The sequence below is a fragment of the Alosa pseudoharengus genome, unplaced genomic scaffold, assembly GCF_046254945.1.
Source record: "Alosa pseudoharengus isolate Yale_2024_CS ecotype anadromous, Long Island Sound unplaced genomic scaffold, YU_APseudo_1.1 YU_APseudo_1.1_scf_21, whole genome shotgun sequence".
Lineage (NCBI taxonomy): Eukaryota > Metazoa > Chordata > Actinopteri > Clupeiformes > Clupeidae > Alosa > Alosa pseudoharengus.
In genome coordinates, this window is record NW_027468674.1 from 20,000,060 (window position 1) to 20,018,665 (window position 18,606).

General features: G+C 44.9%; 1 protein-coding gene across 8 annotated transcripts in view; it reads right to left on the minus strand.

Moving 5' to 3' along the window:
* The window catches only part of LOC143137783 (calcium-activated potassium channel subunit alpha-1a-like), a 102,260-nt gene that overhangs the window by 44,760 nt on the left and 38,894 nt on the right, over nt 1-18,606 (minus strand). For all 8 annotated transcript variants that reach the window (XM_076298103.1, XM_076298102.1, XM_076298101.1 and 5 more), the window contains exons 3-5: nt 15,070-15,131; nt 5,654-5,747; nt 5,081-5,192 (exon numbers count right to left, since the gene is read on the minus strand). In XM_076298103.1, coding sequence (XP_076154218.1) covers nt 5,081-5,192; nt 5,654-5,747; nt 15,070-15,131 — 268 coding nt within the window. The remainder of the gene's footprint in view (nt 1-5,080; nt 5,193-5,653; nt 5,748-15,069; nt 15,132-18,606) is intronic.

The window sequence follows — 18,606 nt, forward strand, 5'->3', positions numbered from 1 at the left end:
CCGGCCCCCGGTACACGAGCATCTTGGTGGGAATCATGATGGCGGAGCCAGAGAGTGCTGGTGGTGGTGGTTTTCAGAATATCTTCGCAGAGTCTTCCTCTCCCCTTTAGCTCCAATATCCTCTTCCCTTCCCTTTTAGTACGTCTCAGTCCCCATTTTCAGTCAAGTGTGGAAACCATGGTCAAGATATTCAACGGAATTAACTATACTCCTCATAACAATCTGATCTTATTCCTCAGTCCTCCTCCGAGACTCCTAATTTGATGTCTGCAGATATGGAGATCCCTTTAGCACCCAAGGGAGACTATCTATCCCAGAGGTGGGCGAGGCACAGTGTTGCGAAGAGAAGTGAGGAGGAAAGGAGGAAATAATGAGAATCTATGGGGGTCTGTGGGAGGGGAGGGGGGGTGGCGTAGAGAGAGAAAAAAAACAACGTCACAAGCTTTATCACCATTGACCACTACCGACGCTTGTAAAATTCTAGTTATTCGAGTGTCATTCATGTCAAGCGAGCTTAAAACAAGCTCTGTTTTTTTTTTTCCTCCATCAGGATATTGCTGCATAAGCTTCTTTAGGCTTCGCCCTGGGGAAGGCAGAGGCCAGGAGACAAGCCTGCCCTGCGCTTATCAGACTGTGCTACATGCATGTCACATAGGGCCAGAGAGGACCGCCACACTGCTGTTGCCCAAACTGCTACAGGTGCTGGGATGGGACATACAGAGCGAGGCGGGGGGGGATTGGGATGAGTCTGACAACATTGGGATTCAAAAGTGAGAGATGCATGTTGCGTTTTGCCCTCCTCCTGCTCTGCTGTCGAGTAAAGCCGCCTGAAGCCCTTTCATGATCAGTCAATTCTTGTTCGGATTAAAAAAGACAGTGGAGGGGGTGGGGGAGTGGGGCAATAATCCTGATTTAATCACAACTGATGTAGTAGCAACTAGCTGAGAACACTGGGGCATTTGAGCATTTAAAATCGACTGGATTAAAGTTATGTATTAATATGTACATTGGATGACTGATATGTACATTTCTGAAAATCACTGGCCTTTTTCAGATGTGTAAAATGATGTGTGAAACATGTAAAGATGATAATGTATTTGGATTAAAATTTCAAGATTTGTCACAATAACGAAGGCTCTACTAAGAGAGTCTCGATGCCTAGATGGGATCCGATGATAAACGATGATCCGATGATAAAAGTTTTAATTTTATTCATGGAAAGGCCGAGCCTGCGCCAAGTAATCAGCCACAAAGACTATTTCCTCCTTTGCGGAACTCCAGTTCTTTCCATCTTTCAAAATTAAATGGAGAAGTTTTGCTCTGGCTCGACTTGAAGTGTTGACCGTCGTGTACTGTGTTCCTTCCTTCCGCCGTCCTGCCCTTAATTCACTTCGCCGACTGTACTCGGAGTCCCGCCGGTTCCCTCTGGGCCTGTGTCAAAACGAGCCGACAGTTAAATACGTGGCAGTCTGCCACAGACAAACAGGATTGCTTGGCAAGCGGTCAGCAGCCACAGAGGTAAGTGCAGCAGTGTATGGCCAGGGTCGTTCCTCTTTGCCTTCCCTCTCAGAGGCTGTTCAGGGTGTTCTGGACATGAGAGCCACTCTGGGTCTTCATGTGTTAAGGCCTCCACACTGCTTCCATGTACTGAGCTCATGGTATACACTGGATGATTGATAAACATTCAATGAGAGACATAAAAATTATCCCACACGCACATTTCTGAAAATCATTTACCTATATCAGCGTGTCAAAAAATTAAGAGGATTATGTACTTTCCATTTATTTAAATATATTTGTTGTGATGTTTGAGGAGATGAGAGTCTCCAGTGTGGGTTATTGAGTTTTTGATTAAACCATTTAACAGTTTTAATCACATTAACCCCCTCAATGTGCTGTTATGTAAATTAGAAATGCCACTTCCAGTTTTCTAAGTGTCTGGACGAATTGGAAGAAGGCATTTTGAATGAAGGGGGTTAAAGGACATTTGGTGCCTGCAGCTAGAATAATGCTTTATAGTTAAAATTAAAAAAAGTAAAAACTGACTGCCTTTTCATTTCATATTCGTGGGTAACATTCCAAGAGCACATGACTTTGCCAAGACATGGATTCATCACGAAGAGGAAGTGATGTATTTGAAAAGGGGGCTTATCCAGAGCAGAGACTCATGCAAGGGTTTATCTCTAAGTTGCACGGCTGTTTGGAGCCGTCGTGATAGGATCACATAAAATGAATATTGTGTCATATTGTCTGATCCTGAAGGGGGGGGGGGGGGGCGGGTGCAATCCTGAAGGGGGGTTGGCAGAGTGCAAACATTGGATGGGGGCAGTCATGCAGTCAGCCAGCAGATGGCGACATTAATCAGGACAAAGCCACTGAGGATTCCAATAGTTTGATTAATTTGGTCTCAAGCTATCTTTTCCTCTCAGTTTTGTGTTCTTGTTCACTGTTATTTCCTTATCTATTCTGTTATTTCCTTATATCCTTCTGTCATGTCCTCTTTAATCATGCCCTGTGTCACTATTGACACACAGACATACAGACATCAGGGAATTGACTTCATCAGTGTCCTCCATTGTGATTAGTGAAAGAGAGAGAAGATGCAAGGCCATGTCTGATGGATGATGGAGAACGACAGGACTTTGTCTGAAAGTTCACAGGTCTCCTCAGTAAAGAGTCACCGCCTCGGCTCCTGTCAGACACCAGATAAATCCAAGCTGCCAGCCGCCAGGGGGAGGCTATTACCCAGCTGGATGTGATTGAGGTGAAATGAGGTTGGTGGGGGGGAGCAGAGGTGGATGGGTGGGTGGATGATGGGGCTGTCTGGTCTGCCTAGATGGAGATGAGGATGGTTTTGAGGGTGTGGTGGGGGTGTGGTGGAGGGGGTGGGGGGTATGTGTGTGTATGTGTGTGGAGAGAGATCCATAGCGCCTCAGCTAGACCTCTGCAATCATATCCATGGTCTCTCACTCTCTCTCTCTCTCCCTCACTCTCTCTCTCTCTCCATCACTCACACACACATATATGCATGTACACACACACATGCACTCACACACAAACATACACAAAAAGGATGATCCTCTATCTTACTGTCATTTGGTAGATTATTTTTTACGCAAAGGACAGACTCATTTCATTTCCTCTCTCTCTCTCTCTCTCTCTCTCTATCACACACACACACAGTAGAGGCCAATAATGTTAAAATATACATTATGAAAAAAAAATAATCTTTTAATCAAAGTCCCACTTTGCTCGCAGTGCGTCGGTCCCAAATCTGCATCTTTAAATTTCAACGTTATGCTTTTGTCTAATGCTACAATGGATTTCTCACTCTCTGCCCCTACTGTCTTCAAACAATACTGACTGTTGGGACAGTTTTTAAAAAATGAACTAATTTAATTGTCAAAAATGGATTATGGGTTTTTTCCCAGGCTACGTTTGTTGATGATGGGGAATCTGTCACTTGCCCAGTGCCCTCTGAAGGACAATTGTGATCTGGTGGCTTATGAGAGACCAGTTGGGGACTGCAGTGAAATAATGGAGAGATTTCTAGTAAAGTCCTACGGTCGCTAAGTCCTACGATGGTGAAAGCCTGCTATAATCACAAAGCCCTTTGAATAAGCTGATTTTGTGTGTCTGTGAAGAGTGAGAGAGTGACTGTATGCATGTGTGCCTGTGTGTGTGTGTGTGTGTGTGTGTGTGTGTGTGTGTGTGTATGTGTGTGCATCTGTTTCTGCATATGTGTGTGTCTGTGGCCTTCTGTGTGTCCTGAAATGAAAAGCACTCATCCCCCCCCCCCTCTTTCATAATAATAATGATGCACTAGTCCCCAAAACAGCATAGAGAGAGAAAGCACTTTCATGAGGTGCTCAAAGACCCTCAGTGAGTCAGACAGGCAGAGCTCATCTCAGTCCATATGGGCTCTCTGTCTCACTCTCCCCTCAGGTCACTGAGCCTTTGGCCCCACAGACATGGAGACACCACCAGCTCTTCTATCCACCACCCAGATGTTCAGCATTGTTTGGTGTAACCACTGCTTTCAGCTTCAGTATTCTGTATTGTTTGGTATAACCCCAGTTTCCAGCTTCAGTGTTCAGTATTATTAACTGTAACCATGGCTTCTAGCTTCAGTGTTCAGTATTATTTGCTGTAACTAGGATTCCGACTTCAGTGTTCAGTAATGTTTGGTGTAACCACGGCTTCCAGCTTAAGTGTTCAGTAATGTTTGGTGTAACCACGGTTTCCAGCTTCAGTGTTCAGTATTGTTTACTGTAACCATGACTTCTAGCTTCAGTGTTCAGTATTGTTTGGTGTAACCACGGTTTCCAGCTTCAGTGTTCAGTATTGTTTACTGTAACCATGGCTTTCAGCTTCAGTATTCAGTGCTGTTTGGTGTAACCTTGGCTCAGTGTTCAGTCTAATCAGGACATTCACATACCACACTATTATACACCACAGTATTGTTCAGTGTCCTTGTATGTTGTGTGATGAAGAAAAGGAAGAAGTTGCCATGCGTTCAGTTCTCTCACAGAGCACACAGAAGATATACACATTCTGCTTTCACTGAGTGACTCTGCTCATAGCAGACAAACCAGAGGACATCCCGGGCACAGAAAAGCTGATGCAAGCCATGGCACAGAAAATACAATCATAGGACGTACGGTGTAGCCAACAGAGTCACCTCAAGCATAACAAAGCTACTGGAAGATGTCAAAACAACATTTTCAGGCATGTCCAAAAGAGTTGGCTAAAAGGCCAAAAGTCTGTAACCTCTTGGCTAAAAGTATGTAACTTCTGAATCAGACAATAGCTTACAAATAAAAAAAATACTTTTAGCATAAACACACAATTATATTCAGTCAGAGACCAAAGTGTTCCCCACTAGTCAAAGCCGTTTTTCCCAAGCATTACTCAGCACAACCACTAGGTAGCACTATGCACCAAACAGAATCTTGTCAACAACAGCACTGCTCTGCAGGAAGCAGTGAGTCTTTCCCCCAACTTCAGCAGCATGGGCTTCTGTCACATCCGTCAGCTCCAAGCCAAACGCAGCCGTACGTGAAAGACACTGCACACATACCCAGCCAGCTCCTGTTGAGGTACACAGAGACGAACACAGGTGGCACGGTGAAGAAGTCCACCACGGAGTTGACCTCCAGCCAGAACCACAGCTTGTCATTGGCTGCGATGAACTACATAGGGGCAGAACAAACAGAACAGGCCTTCTGTCATTGATCTATAATCTGCCATTAATTAATTATGTTTGTATGTTTTCATTTTTTTTAGAACAAACTAATGATTCTAGAATGATCTTCTGCTCAAGACTCTAACATCTCATTATACGTGTAGGCTATTAAGGAGAGTGTATTTCTTGAGTTTTGGGTCCTCTACATTGCAGCAATAAATGATGTGTTAGTGCTCATGTTGTGTGTGTTGTGTGTTGAGATAGCTATGTCTGAGCAAGTGTCAATTTACTGTTAGTTGTGTTTACTAAGTGTTGATGGTGCTACTCCAAAAGTAGAGCATCAGTGGATGAAAAGGACGTTTCAAATCTGATGTTGTGAAATGTGATTTCTGCTGTCTCCAATGTCGAGGGTTCTGATCTATAGAGACATAAATGAGCAGGCATTCGAAGGGATGACCACCTACTTACCCGCAGGCCGAAGTACAACAGGAAGAAGACGTTAAAAGCCATGTCGATCTGTAACGTGAGGTCCTGGGTGAAGTTCTGGCAGGACTCTATCTCACTGCAAACACACAGGCACAGAGGAAATGTTTTTTTTTTCTTTTAATTAGAGCCGCAATCAATTAACAATCAATACTTGATGGAAACAGAAAGAGATGACAACTTCTTTGCTGGAAAATGTCAATACTTGAAATTGAAAGGCTGAATACAAGTTGCTTGCATAAATCAAGAGACCATGTCTGAATTGCTAGGCCAAGAAGTACATTCAGATCTGGAAACCCTGCAACTATGAACCATAACTTTTCTGACATAAGGAATCCCTGTTGAATGCCACCTTGAAAACATCACAAAATCAAACATATTGCATACAGTGAACTAGTACTACAAGTAAGTGAAACACATTTTACTCTTTCTGTAGGACACATGTTGAGGGGATAAGAGCATAGACAAGATTTTAAGGCTTAACCACATGCAGAGATTACCCCTTGTTCCTTATGAGGAGGCTATGCTTTCTAAAAAATGTGATGGCAACAGAGGTTTCAGAGCATTTATTCAAACTTTATATACTATACTATACTATACTATACTATACTATATGCATCTGTTTGTATACTCCGCAGATGCCAAAAAAAGCTAAAATATTATTTCACTTTCATAATAAGCACACTGATCACATGGCAATCACAGGAGTGTTTATGGATACATAAAATGCTGAGGATGTGATACCTTTGTCCCCACAATAACAATAGCACGTCCGTAATCCAGAAACTGAAAGGGCATTTCTCATAAATCAGGACTCACACTTTTTACAGTCTGTTATCATCAGGGGAGGCATTTGGTATGTGTAACACACGTAATAAAAATCAATGGTCTCTGGTCTTTCAACATGAAATTACTGGTAACATCAGCTTCTAAATGAAGAAAAAAGACCCTTTGAGGTCTCCTTCTAGCTAGGGCCATACCACACACACACACACGCACACACACACACATATTCATATAAAATTCATATGAACCTTCCACAGCATATGCTCAGTGTGTGGCGGAAACATTTATTGCACCGAGATAAGATTTCATGACATGATGACCATTATAAACCAACGGCTGTCCAGGAAAGCATCCTGCTTTCATGCAAATAGCAGGTGAGTTTTACAGCTTGGTGTCATAGCACCATGAGAATCTCGGTCCATCTGGGCAGCTCTTCAGACAAATATTAACTCAGACGATGTGCGCAACTGATAGTCTGAAAACACTGAAGTGCAGTCTATTGTCTAGTACACTGTGATATTTCCACATGTTGATCCACAGGAACCAATTTGAAAAATGATATTGAGGGTATTACTGGACGTCATTATAATAAAAAATAAAATAAAGATTAAAAGTAAAAGCTAAAGTTGACCGATATTTAGCAGACGCTTTCTAACCAAAACATGGCTTTGCAACGAGGGGAATTGAACCGGCGTCGACTGATTGTCAATATCAGACAGTGACATTACCGCTTCTTTACCACACTCACCAAGTAAGAACAACAGCACAACATAATATGATACATACTCCATCCCTATCCCTATTCCTGTGTACATACTGTATATAAAGTATCCATACTCTGTTCCTCATCATACAAATAACGCTGTCATGCTGTGCTAAATGGTGTAGTTACAACAGCACAAGGACTCTATAATGTAAATTGTGACCAAATCGTTTTTATAATGAGCACAACAAACATAACTGGCGTGTACATGCCATATCCTAAGACTGCTTATTTATGCAGCTATGCTCGGAATTGGAATTCTCCAAAGATTCTCCACAGCCTCCTATACGCCAAATGTATAAACAATGCGTGGCCTACTATAGAAGAGTGAGTCACACACACACAAACACCTGTCAGGCACTAAGGATGGCCGCACCTTTACAATAATAGCCAGAAGTCTTCCCCCCAGTGCTGGGACTGTGGCATGGTGGCCATGAATAATGAATGCTGGGGCCATTTGGAGCCTGGGACTGAACTGGACCCCTTCATATCAGAGGGCCCCGGGATGAATTATTGAGCGGCTGTGAAGGTGACGACAGTGGACTGCTGGGATCTGGGTTTACACATCACATCACATCAGAAGTCTGTCTGACACACACACACACACACACACACACACAGACAGTGGCCTTTATAGTCACAGACACGTCACACAACTAGACACTGGAGAAAAGCTTAAAATAAAATAAAATAAAACAAGAACTCAAAACAGATACCTCTAATGCCTACCATACTAGACAATGATGTGAATGTCTGTTTTGTTTTGTTTTGTTAAGATACATTCCTGCATATTCATGACAATATCCCTGATGCTGATGTCTACAGGAATAAAACTGCCCTCACCTAGCTTTACTGAAACTTAAACTGACATCTGTATAGGTGCCCTAGAGAGAGAGAGAGAGAGAGAGTGACCAAGAGAGAGAGAGAGAGACAGACAGGAGAGAGAGATTACTGAGAAGGGTCAGGTCAACAGGCAGTCGTGAGATTTCAAATCTCAATCTATTGATATCACAGAGAGTAGTGAGTCACTCCTCTTACTCATGCCTGATACGTCACTAATAAAACCATGCTTTTATTTTCAATAAATGTTCTTTTCTTTCCTATAGGAACATTGGGACAGCACCCACTAAGTCATTTTGTCAATTTTCAACAGTGCATATGAATCACCTCGAAGGGTGATTGAACCATCAGTAAATAAGGGTGCAAAGGTAACCCAAATCACCTATTGGCTGGCTGACATCCTGATTCAAAATCTGAAACAAGATTTTAATGAGATACAGAGTCCATCTACCTATCAGTTTAATAAATCTTGTCCATTTGATGACCGATGAAATAGAATTAGACAGCAGCATACGGCCGTTAAGTATGTCTGGGAGACTGGCTCTGGGGCGGGTTTTGGGCTGTTCTGCTGTGGGCCAAGAAAACAATTTGATGATGATGGTCACTCTCTGCTGACTTGGCAAAACACGATGAGGGACTGGTCCATTTTCCTGCGACCATATCACGACTGACTGATGATCCTTCCTTCTCTCTCTCTCTCACTCTCTCTCTCTCTCACATTTATACTCACATTCACTTCTCTTGCTTTTCTCTCTTTCTCTTTTATCTAGGGTCATATATCTCCCTATCTCTCTCCCTTTGCACCCACATCTCTTTCTCCCCCTGCCTGTGATTGGCTCTGCTGTTTATCAGCTGAGGTAACGCATTACGTGTGTTTGTGTGCATTACGGAGCACTCTGAGAGCAGGGATCCCCCTTAATTACAGAACCGTTCCTATCTCTTACCGCTCGGCCTTGACGGACATATGGCAACATAAGCTACTGGAACCAAGGCAACCGTAAGGGTAACCACCGAACACACGCACACATGACTGCCACTGTATCCAGATTACTTCCTATTTTATCACACATCTTATCATGACGACAGCCAGTGATCTGAAGTGTCTCAACCTCTCTAAGCTTTTTAGTATCCTATATGGGCTACAGCAACAGATCTTGACCCTCTGAAAAGATCTGGACTTCTCTAAACCTCAATAATTCAAACCTCAATTCAATGAATTTAATTGAATTAACTTTCATGTTTCATATTATTCATTGAAAATCAAATCAATGTAATTCAACATTGTGAATTAGAAGAGCTAATTTCTCTAAATAAAGATTTAATTAAGTGACTGTCAATAATGGTTCTGTATCTTCCAAAACAAGCCATGGATATCCTCAACATGCAAATGTGTTCATGAGATACCTCCCTAACTGCGTGTGTGTAAATTTGAGCCATAACTGATACACTCAAAACACCAGAGATGCATCATGGGACTCAAATGGGACTCCAATTGACCCCATCTGTGAGTGTTGACCTCTCGATCACTCATGTCACCTGAGGCCGACATGGGAGAAATGAGTGATGAGGGGAGGGGAGGGGAGGAGGTGGACTGAAAAGTTAGACATTCGGGGTGAAAGAGACAGGGGCCTCGATAAGGGCTGCAGGTGGCGGTGTGGCCATTGGATGTGTGTAAACTGACCCGGATGCACTGCTAGTGGGGCTATGTTACACCACCTCACCTGAAAAAAATACACCTAGCGCCTGCATGCATTTGCAGCTGACCTGATATTCTACATGGTGACCCCAAGCTGCCGTTACGATTGAGGGACGTTTAAACGTAAGCGATACTGTTGCGCGGATGGGGTCAGACCCATTGGTGGGGACTTTCATTCATCCATTCATCTCCTAGAGTGTTTGTCCTCGAAGGAACCTGCTTGACACACATAGCAGTCTGGCTGCCCATTTTACCAACACGGGACCAAGATAGCATCTGGTTTCAGGTCACAGGCTGTTGTGTTGTTCAGGTTGTTGTGTTGTTCTGAAATCGAGCCATGACACAACCCGCACAACACAGAAGTCTGCAACCACAACAACGTACCCAACTACGTATACACATAGTAACGCATGGAAGAACTAGAAGGAGACTCTGAGAGTGCAGATTTCACCTGTCTCGCCAAAAATGTTATTTGGATCCACTTCAAAAATGTAGTGGGTTCTTACTTGGCCCTCTAACCCTCCACTACACAAAAATGGCCAGGCAGTTGGATTGTGCTGCTGTTGCCAAACAAACAAACAGACAAATGGCCCCAAACATGCCCTCTCTGGCTGATGTAATAACAACATCAAACCTGCCAACTTTGAGATGATTCACTTTAAACAAATTTTTAAAATGGGCTCTGAAATCAATGACCATTTTTGGTCCCATTTTTCCCTTTCGGCACCTTGTGTTTTCAAGCAACAGCATTCAGTAAAGAGCATGGCATGTGTCTGGAGCTAGGTAATGCAAGCGGGCAATAATGGGGTCAATGTTAAAAGCATGGCTGGACAGGAAGTCAACACTCCCCGACTTCCTTAGGGGATGCTGGGTCATGATGATTGCCACCCCCACCCCCCACCAAAGCAGGAAGGGGGGCTCTTCCGGTCTGCCCTCTGATTATGGTTTGATGGCCACATTTAGGGACTTAGCCACCACATTTTAGGCACCACTTAGATTACAGACCACCACTGAAAACATTGCACGGCTGATTGCACGGCTGATCCCCCCTACGGTGAGCATATCTGGTAGATACAATGTCCTCAAAGTGGCATCTCAAGCCGTGTTGTCGGCAGTGAGCTCCGCGGTAAAGATCGAACAGACAATTGGCAAGCAGAACCTCATCAGCAGATGGAACACTAAAAGCCATTACGCCGTTCGCCGTTATATTAGCATGTCCTCTGTGGCTTTCCAGCGACTGATTGAATGTGTCATTACGCACTTTGCACGAAAAAAAAACATCCTTTTGCGGTTCATTTGTGTGAGGAACAATGACTACGGTGAGCGTCTGTGGAGGTCAATGCCGAAGGAATGGGAGCAGGGGCTTGAATCCAATGAGCCATATTAGATAAGTGAATGCAATGCTCCTTAGAAATGAGACAGATCCAGACGCTAGATATCTGGTCTGTGTGTGTTCACGGAAATTGTTTTGTTTTGTTTTGTTGTTTTGAGGACAGTTTGTCAGGGGAATATTAGGAGTAATCTCCAAGCACCCCCCCTATCCACATGAGCACTTCTGCAGCTGTCACCTTTGAGTTTATGCTAGTCAACACAACATACATATAATATAAATTACAAAATATATAAATACATTGCAATAACTGAAGTAAAATAGACATCTCTCCTTTCTCAACCAAACCAATCAAAACTGAGGCATGGTATGCGTGGCATTCTAAAGTCCCCACCTCCCTGCGTGGGAAGGCCAAGTACATGCCATAATAAATGTGCAGTGCGTTTAACAAATAATATCTTAGTCACAGTCAGTTCATCAAGCTGCTGCACCTCAGTGTTTAAAGCCACAGTCAACAGCATGATGTCTAACCCAAATAAAAATGTCCTAATGCCTAAGGATAGCAGATTACCTGTGTCCCCAAACACACACCACGAATTTAGCTTCATTCATAAAACCACACAAATGCATCCATTTAAGGAGAATACAGCCTCCCGACGAGTAGGGGGGAAAAAATGCACGACGGGCTATTAAGTGAGCTGCAAAATATCCATTTCATTTGTTTAATGATAGCAGTGCCCACAGGAGTCAGAATTAGATGCCTGACATCAGGCTTGGAATTTCAACATTCTGGGGGCAAGGCCACTTGGCCTTCAGTTGGGCATATTTGGTGGAGGGCACAAAGGCCACATGTCACATGTCTTACTAAGGCCAACGTTAACTATACAGTAGTAGGCTATAAAAATGATCAAAGTTGTATTTAGCCTATTCACTGCAGTAGACCTGCATCACTGTATGAAACATTACAAAAACATGAAACATGACACATTACATATAACTCTAAATCATCTGATCATCTAATATTTACAGATATCTAGGCTATATTTAACATTTATTATTTGGCCTGTTATGAAATCATGTATTGAACAGTTTAAGCACAGCTCAGCTTTAAGAAAGTCAAATAGCCTAGATGCATGCTTAGCATTTTGTGATACATTAAGGCTAGTTTCACAAACTCTTAGTCAGCTGTCCTCTGATTTACCGATATCTAGGCGACATTTGTAATATTTATTTTGTATTTGGCCCGTTATGAAATAATGTGGAACAATTTAAACATAGTGTAAAACTTAAAGCCCAAATTTGGAGACATCCATGTATGTTGAAATTGACTGCAAATTCAAAACGGGATTACTCTGGAACTGTACAGGGGACTGCTTTACACCTTTGTGTTCGGTAAGGTTTATTCTGATATATGGTTTGTCATGTGTTAAACGAGGGGTTCGTGAAGTATTCCGCCGAGATGAATGGGTAGGGAGATGGACGCAAAACCTCAGTAGAATTTATGATTAAATTGAATATTATTTACTTTTCTCGCGAACCGTTCACCACAGCAATTAGCGGCTGACATTGTTTAAGCTGAGAAAAAGCTCTTTCGTGTGATACTTGTGATGTCTGTGTGATGAGTAGGCTACTTCGCGAGTAGTTCAACTGAGAAGAATGGATAAATTTGGACGCACTTTCTTTCTTGCACTAACTTTCTCCACTGCGTAATTTGCGCTGTGAATGCTAAGATTGTTTTGACAGGCCATAGGCTAAATATATATCGCTATTAGTAGGACGCAAAGCAGAATATTGAAAGAAGGGGGCACCAAGGCCACCGTGGCCTGTAAACCTCTGATTTTCAAAGGGGCGTCACGGCCAACGCAAGGGGCTACGACGGCCATGGCCGTCGTGGCCACCGTGAAATTCCTATCCTGCCTGACATGTTTAAAATAAATTGACACCATTTATAAATACTCCACATACTTAAACAGATGAGCATATTTTAAAACATCTGGGCCAATGTACTGTTAGCAGTGAGATACATGTCAGGACTCAGGACTTTGCTATATTAGGCTACTATTTCCCTTCATTTCTTCATTAAGGGGATGGTGTCTGCTTTATGACTGCTTTATGACTCTGTGGGTTGTTGCTGCCATAAGTCATATACGATATGACTTATTTTATCATAATGTTTACTGAGTTTTCAACATGGGGAACTATACATAGTGTAGCGTCGGCGCAAAAAGACAGTGTTCGCGTTCTCCCGCGCAGGGGATCCTGGGATACGAGAGCGAACATTTGGGGGGTTTATGTCGTTATTCTCCTTAGTTTTGTGTGTAATGTTAGCGTCTTTATTGTAACATGTTTCCCTTTTAGTTCTCCCTCGTGTGTGATCCTTTTTGTGTGGGAGGCTGCGTCCTCCCCTGTATGTGTAGTGTGTGTGTGTGCTTGACCTGCCCTGTTTGCATTGTGTTCTGTGTCTATCTGTGTCCCGGCTCTCGTTCCCAGTGAATAAACCTTTTGATTGGACAACTGTGTGGTTCGCTATCAAATCGTTACATTGGTGTCAGAAGCGACTTTCGGACATGGCCTCCACTCAGCAAGAGAAGCTGGGAGCGGGAGACCTCACCACTGGGTGGAGGCCCACGCAAGAGGATCCAGGGATAGCCCTTGTAAGGGCTACTAAAAAGCTCGGGGCCTTCTTACGCTACTGCCGACGTAGGAGAGGAGCTATCGTCTGGAACTGCCTGCGGCCATGGGAGAAGATCTTGCCGGAAGAGGGGCCTGAAGAAGCGTTCGCGGAGCCGCTGAGGGCAGCGAACTCACGACGGTGGGGCAGCTTCGTTGGAAAGGCCCTCTGAACTTTAAAACTTTTGGGTGCGTGTGAGAGGCACCGTGCTGTGTGGGCGCCCGTTCTAGTTGGCCTGTTGGCCGGCGCCTTTTGAAAAAAGTTTGTGTGTGGAGTTCGATAGCACGGCCATCTCGGGGGTCGTGCCTTCGCCGAGGCAGCAAAGGAGTGGATCGGGCCGGGAACAGAGCAGTACGGCTCTGCGAGATGGCAACACGAGGAGGGACGCCCAAAATGGTAGCTGCAGCGGGAGAGCTCAGCGCGGTCCGGTTGCTGTAGAGTCGGTGCCTGTCTGTCCTGGTCGGCGACTCGACGGAGCGCAGTGGCGTTGGCGCAGCTTCATCTGGCCCCCCTCGAACCCTGGTGCTTGGTACAGTGTCGACGGTTGTAAGGCCACCTAGGGCCCCGTCTGGAGAGGAGGAGTGCCGCGGTGACACGCCGCGGAAAGTGCAGCCTGAGGGCGGCTGCTGAGAGGGAGCTGGTGACGAGCGGGTCGGCCACGTGGCTGCTAGCACGCCCGAACTGGATTGCTAGCAGCGTGGCGCCCCGTTGAGTGAGCTCCTGCGGCGCGTGCACCCCACGTGAGTTGGCGGTACTGTCGCACTGAACTGAGTGGCGGGCGACGCGCGCCGACGCTAGCATGTGGCTACCTCGTGGTCGTTGCCGAGGACGGCAACGGCTTGTTGGGGGAGCTATGTAGCGTCGGCGCAAAAAGACAGTGTTCGCGTTCTCCCGCGCAGGGGATCCTGGGATACGAGAGCGAACATTTGGGGGGTTTATGTCGTTATTCTCCTTAGTTTTGTGTGTAATGTTAGCGTCTTTATTGTAACATGTTTCCCTTTTAGTTCTCCCTCGTGTGTGATCCTTTTTGTGTGGGAGGCTGCGTCCTCCCCTGTATGTGTAGTGTGTGTGCGTGCTTGACCTGCCCTGTTTGCATTGTGTTCTGTGTCTATCTGTGTCCCGGCTCTCGTTCCCAGTGAATAAACCTTTTGATTGGACAACTGTGTGGTTCGCTATCAAATCGTTACAATAGCATTTGTCTTAAGTACAGCGGTCAAATTTTGAATAAATGTCAATGTTCCCTCTTCATAGAGACTTGGTTGTGTGTGATGTGCATAGAAACACACTGAGAGCCCAGCGGAGGGGAGCCACTTACTCTGAGGAGTCGATGAAGTAGATCACCAGGGCCCCAATGCTGAGCGCAAACACCAGCACCACCTGCCGAGAGAGGAGGAGGAAGAGAGACGATGAGATTCATGGTGAACATTGTTTTTTTTCAAAGTCAGACTGCAAATGGTGATTATTTCTTGTGTGTGACGTAAATGTATTGACTTATGATAAAAGCCCATTAAGGGGTAGGGGGGGGGGGGGTCCGGACGTGGGACGCCTTTGTGATAAATCATTAACTTCGGCTAATGAACGACTCCCCGTGGACCCATGTGTTGGCCTGTTTCATTTCATTAAATATACACAAGCAACAGTCAAAAACACTGCCAAGACGAGTCATGACCAGTGTGGGGTAAGATTACATGACCCAGTACAGTAAACTGTAATTACACTGAGGTCATTCTATACATATCCACAGCGGCCAATGATATACTTTCAAAGCAAAGTAACACAATGAATAATTTACGGCAGTTCACTCAATGGATTGCACGCGCATGAGATGGGCGTTCTGGAATGTAAACAAGGGGATATGTATCGGAAGGGTGGGGGAGGGGGAGGTGGGGGGGGATAGAGCGTGAAAGACAACAGGCTTATAAACAGAGAGATCAGCTAATCAGACAGGCTGGCAGAGTGATGCCAGCAGGTGCCAATGGAGAGAGAGAGAGAAAGAGAGAGAGAGAGGGAGAGAGAAAGAGAGAGGGGGAAAGAGAAAGAGAGAGAGAGAGAGAGAGAGAGAGAGAGAGAGAGAGAGAAAGGCAGGTACACTGTTTGGCAGTGGACACATGAGGTGGGTACATGCCCAGAGGTACTTGGCTTTGGGCGCACATTGCTTTTGTTTAATTTCGTTTCGGGTTTTGGTTTTCCACCACGTCCAATCTTTCATCGCCGTACACCTCTTACAGTTTAGTCAGTGAACAGGAGCCTGGGGATAAAGGAACCCCATACAGTATCAGTCAGGCATCATGCTTTTATCTGATTCTGGCTGCTTTGGTTTACTTTCACCTACGCTTCTACTCATAAAGAAATGAATTCACTGGAGATGGAGCTGTGACAACACCCTTTCGTTCCGAGGCACTTGAATGGTAAATATGCTCGCCAAGGGGCTGGATGAAGCAGACAGTGCTTGGGGAGAGAGAGGGGCGGGGGGAGAGGGACAATGTTTGGAGGGAGTTCCAGGCAGGAGACTAATGGAACTCTGCTGTCTGTCTGTCTGTTGTTCTGTCTGTCTGTCTGTCGAAGGGAGAAAGGAGGGCAGAAGCACCGTCTGGAGGTGTAAGGAGGCCACCGTTGAGTAGATAGAGTCACACACCTGACATTATCCACATTTCCCCAAGACTAAACCAGATAGCACAGAGAGAAAAAAAGGGAGGGAGGGAGGGAGGGAGAAAAAGAAAGGGTGTGTTTAGACGACAGAGAGAAAGACAGTGAGAGTGACAGATAGACACAACCATGAAAGCACACACGCTCTGAGGAAAGACAAATGTGATACCCACAAGGAACAAGAAGGGTGAGACAAAAAAAAAAACAGAAAAAGGGACATACGGACTGACAACACAGAGGCCCCAAATAAGGCAAAGATGGATAGGGGCTATATTGATTCCATTTAAAAATTGTATTCGGTATTTTATGGCACGGTGATGGTCGCCGCTGCATAGAAGAGCCCGAACAAACACGGCTCAGATAAATCAGGCCTGCCACAGAGTCGAGGACATTTTCATTAGGTACAGTAGATGGCTGGCAGGAGACCATATTAAATATTAAATCCCCACACACTCACTGGCAAGGAATAAGCAAGGGTCCACACGGAAAAGTTGATGAGATTTAACGTTTAGGCCGTGCTTCTCTCTCTCTCTTTCTTTCTCTCTCTCTCTTTCTCTCTCTCTCTCTCAGGTCCCCCCTCTCTCCTTCGTTGCCAGAAATAAACATGTAAACAATGAGTTTTGTTCATTTTTGCTTCTTTTCATTATGTAAACATCCATGAGAGAGACGTTTTAACGGTGACAGCCTCAGATAGGAGTAATTTACATCAGGTGAAAATGAGGTGTGTGTGTGTGTGTGTGTGTGTGTGTGTGTGCATGTGTGTGTGTGTGCGTGTGCATGTGTGCTGTATGTGTGTGTGTGTGTGTGTGTGTGTGTGTGTGTGTGTGTGCGCGTGTGTGTGCATGTGTGTGTGTGTGTGCGTGTGATGGAGTGGGATAGGTGGAAGGGAATGATAATCCAAGCCCCAGCAGATAAGAGCTCAGTTGGGGTCACCCAGACAGAGGGGTGTACACATGTTTTACATAACTCGCTCAAGGAAATGGCACTGACCTGGCCTCCCTCCCCTCCCCTCCCCTCCTATTTAAAAATTACACAATGGGGCGGTGGTGGGGTTTAAAGCGGCTCTCGGCGCATCCATTATGGATGAGCACCGGCAGGATTATTTTTCCGTGATGGGAAATTGTATTGTCTAAAAGAGACTACTGATGCCCAGACTGGGCCGTAATGAGAAAACACCTTCATGCATTTTTGATTTTCTCTCTCGTTCGTTCTCTTTTATCAATTGAAGGTGGAGAGATGTAGGGACAGGTACTTGTTTGTGTCTGTGGGTGTGTGTAGTTCTGTGTATTTGTGTGTGTTTGTGTGTGTGTGTTTCTTCTTGTACTGTGTGAGCAGGTGCGGTGTGTGCATGGGTTTTTATGTGTGTATCTATGTACTGTGTATGTTTGTGAACGCGTGCTGTTTAGCCTCTAGGTAATTTCTATGTGTTTTCCTGCTGTATGTTGTCCATCAGGGGGGGTCACACGTGCGGTACTGTGTGTGTGTGTGTGTGTGTGTGTGTGTGTGTGTGAGAGATAGAGAGAGAGGGTCTCTTGTGTGACTAGCATGATGCCGACCATTCAGTCCTTATGAATGAAACACCTCCCCTCTCTCTGCGGCACGTGTCTCTCATTCTTATTGCCGCAGCAGCAAACACGCACGCACACACGTGCACACACAGACACACACACACACACACACACACACACACACACATAGGCACACGCACCGTTTCCATGGCAGTGAGATAGGACTAGCTCTCGATTCCCAACACAGCAGAACCACCAGGGGGCACAACCCAACTGTGCAGCCTTGCATCCAAGGGGGGGGGGTCTTTTTTATGCCAGACATGCCCACATATCATTTCTGTTCTCCAGGCACAGTGAAAGCTACAGGTTGTGCAATTCAATGTTTTTATTTCAGAGCTTTGTAAAAGATGTTGGGCAATGCACCCCTAAAGGGCTATTAAAGAGGTTTTTTCCAAAATCATTTTGATGGTATATCAACTCTTAAAGGAAAATTCCGGTATTTAGCACTGAGTCCCTTTTCTGGTTTGTTTTGGATGAACTAGAGTGGTGGACACCGAAATTTTTAAGATTGGTCCTGTCTCGACTTTTCTGACTCGTTTTGAATCGCCTTTGACTAGTCAGAGTGGCTGCCTACAGGCATGCTCAAACATGTCCTAAAACAACCCTTAACGTTTGTTTTCAAAACTGTGCAACTCACC